This window comes from Cynocephalus volans, chromosome 4 (assembly GCF_027409185.1).
Source record: "Cynocephalus volans isolate mCynVol1 chromosome 4, mCynVol1.pri, whole genome shotgun sequence".
NCBI lineage: Eukaryota > Metazoa > Chordata > Mammalia > Dermoptera > Cynocephalidae > Cynocephalus > Cynocephalus volans.
The window spans coordinates 148,921,983-148,924,657 of NC_084463.1; the positions used below are offsets into that span (position 1 = coordinate 148,921,983).

Consider the following 2,675-nt stretch of genomic DNA (forward strand, 5'->3'; position numbering starts at 1 on the left):
AGTGACTTAAATACGTATTTCTTCTATTGGAGGAGGCCAACTGATCTAAACATACAGGATGGGTTTAAGTCACTTTTCTGTCCAAAAATTGGTCTGAATCCACAAAATCAGCCTTATGCTACCTGGACGTCTTCACTCAATCACAGCATAAAGTCAGCAAAGCTCATTTCTCATGGTTTTATCCTCAGCTATGAAAATATGCTATAAAACTGTAAATCAATTAATTTGACCAACACATTGCTTTTTACTGTCACATTAACAATTTTTTAACAATCTGAATTTTTAAATTTATAATATCAATCTCTTGAACTAAAGGGAGCAAGTTATATTAGGTCACATTTTTATGTGCCAGGGAGGTATCATAGCCCACAAACAAGGATTTGAAATAAAACCAAAAACTGTCCACCGAAGAATCTTAAAATTGCATAATAACATATCCAACCTATGCAATTCTCTTGGTCTCTAAGGAGTATAATATATTTCATATAGATAAAGATTAATTTATATTGGTGTTTCAGAATAAATGGGCTAAATAACCAAAAAAGAATGATAAAAATGTAACCACTAGTAGTGAAAGTATTCCTTGCTTCTGTGAAAGAATGAATATCACGTTCTGCATGTCAGATACAGACCTCTTCCAATAAAGGTCACAATTTTACTCCAAAGTTTCTTCATGGCGTTTTTCATTTCTACATTCCTCAGGGTGTAGATTAGGGGATTCAACATGGGAGTTATGAAAGTTAAAACCACAGTCATGGATTTATCAATGGGAAAGGTGGAATTGGGCCTTGCATACAGGAATATACAAGGGACAAAAAATAAAATAACCACAGTGATGTGTGATGCACAGGTGTAGAAGGCTTTGTGTTTCCCTTCCAAGCCACGGGCATAAAGCGAGTGTAAAATTGCCCCATAGGAAACCAGGAGAATGAAGAAGATGATAGTGCAAATTGTCCCTCCATTGGCAATCATAGAAAGTCCGATGAGGTAGGTATTGGTGCAAGCGAGTTTCAATAAGGGATACATATCACACACAAAGTTGTCAATGATGTTGGGGCCACAGAACGGGAGCTGATAAATAAAGAGAAATTGAACTAGTGAGTGAAGAAATCCTCCCATCCAAGCCACCAAGAGCATGAGAACACACACCCGCCGATTCATGATGACCAAATAATGAAGAGGTTTACAGATGGCCACGTATCGGTCATAGGCCATCACCACCAGGAGAATGACTTCAGCACCAGCAAATAAGTGGTCTATAAAAACTTGAGTCATACAAGCCTGGAAGGAAATGGTCTTTTTGCCATAGAGCAAGTCTATGATCATTTTGGGAGCAATGGCAGTAGAATAGACAGTATCTATAAATGACAAATAAGCCAGAAAGAAGTACATGGGGGAGCCCAGGGACCGGCTAGCCATGATCGTCACCATGATGAGCAGGTTGCCCATTATTGTCATAACGTAGATGAGCAAGAATATGACAAATAGAACCTTTTGCCCCTCAGGGTTCTGTGTGAGCCCCAGGAGGATAAACTCGGTTACATTGTTCCTATTTTCCATGTGTTCTTCTGAAGGTGCTGAACTCAGATGTCAGAGCCTGCAAAGGAAAGGGCAGATAATGAACTGGAGATGATTGCAAGCTCCACATCAAAAAAGTGATGTTTTTCTCATCATTGATGCTTTCATCTTAAATGACATCATAACATTTTTGCTGGTAGACAATTTTTATATTAACCAGTATGATTATTAAAAAATTTTATATTAACATTTGTGCTTTAGCCTGAGCTAAATGCTATTTGATTGTAAAAGTAATAAATACATGAGTTATTTTGTTCATACTATCTGTTCCTGGCTATCTGAGTTTGTGCTGAATACAAGATATTCATTCCCACTTGAGTAAAATAAATCATCTGTTGGTGCTTTCAGATGTGATCCAGGGCCATGTTTATGTATAACATGTATAACTTCATATTGGCAAGATTATCTTAAATACGCTCTGTTTCACTGTCTACATTTGTTGACAGACATTTGTGAAGGTCAGAAGATTCTACCCTTTGTGCTTCTGGGCAAGCCAAGTTATACTCAGGCATCACAGGGAGAGTAAAAGTGTGGACAGAAAGAAAATAAAAGATAACAAAGAAAAGGCAGCTAGAAACCAGCAAAGGCCATAAGCTAAATGAAATATGCTTTAAAACAGGTAAACAGTTTGGCTGAGGGGCCTGAGTAAGTTGCGAGTAGAGAATTTCAGATTCCTTTAGCTGTTGGTTGGGAGGTGGCCCAGACAGGGAACTCAGAATCAGTATCAGCACTTGCTTCTAAGAATCTCTATACTCAGGGCTACAGAGTGGAGTGGGGGTGGAAGGGGAGAGGGGGAGGGAGGTTGGGGGACAATTGGGTGGAGGACACGGGGTACAAAAGTAATTTCTGTTAATGGGTATGCTGCCAATATGAATCTGGCCCTCACATCACGGACACGAAGGGTGACAATTAGCTTTCTATCTCATGAATATTCATAATATAAATAAATAAATAAAATAAAGACTTCAAACTGCATTAAAAGAAAAGAAAGAAAAAATCAGATTCTAAACTTTTGCATATATCAGTAGAAAAGACCAGCTGACTAAAAAGGGAGCATGATCTCTGAGGCATCTGATAATTTATTACATGAAAAAATT

At 38.0% G+C, this 2,675-nt stretch overlaps 1 protein-coding gene across 1 annotated transcript; it reads right to left on the bottom strand.

Moving 5' to 3' along the window:
• Positions 1–606: 606 nt before the first annotated feature.
• LOC134375450 (olfactory receptor 4A15-like) lies at positions 607–1,629 on the bottom strand. The gene has a single exon (XM_063093882.1). The coding sequence runs from the start codon at positions 1,558–1,560 to the stop codon at positions 607–609; it is 954 nt and encodes a 317-aa protein (XP_062949952.1). The 5' UTR covers positions 1,561–1,629.
• Between the last annotated feature and the right edge of the window lie 1,046 nt (positions 1,630–2,675).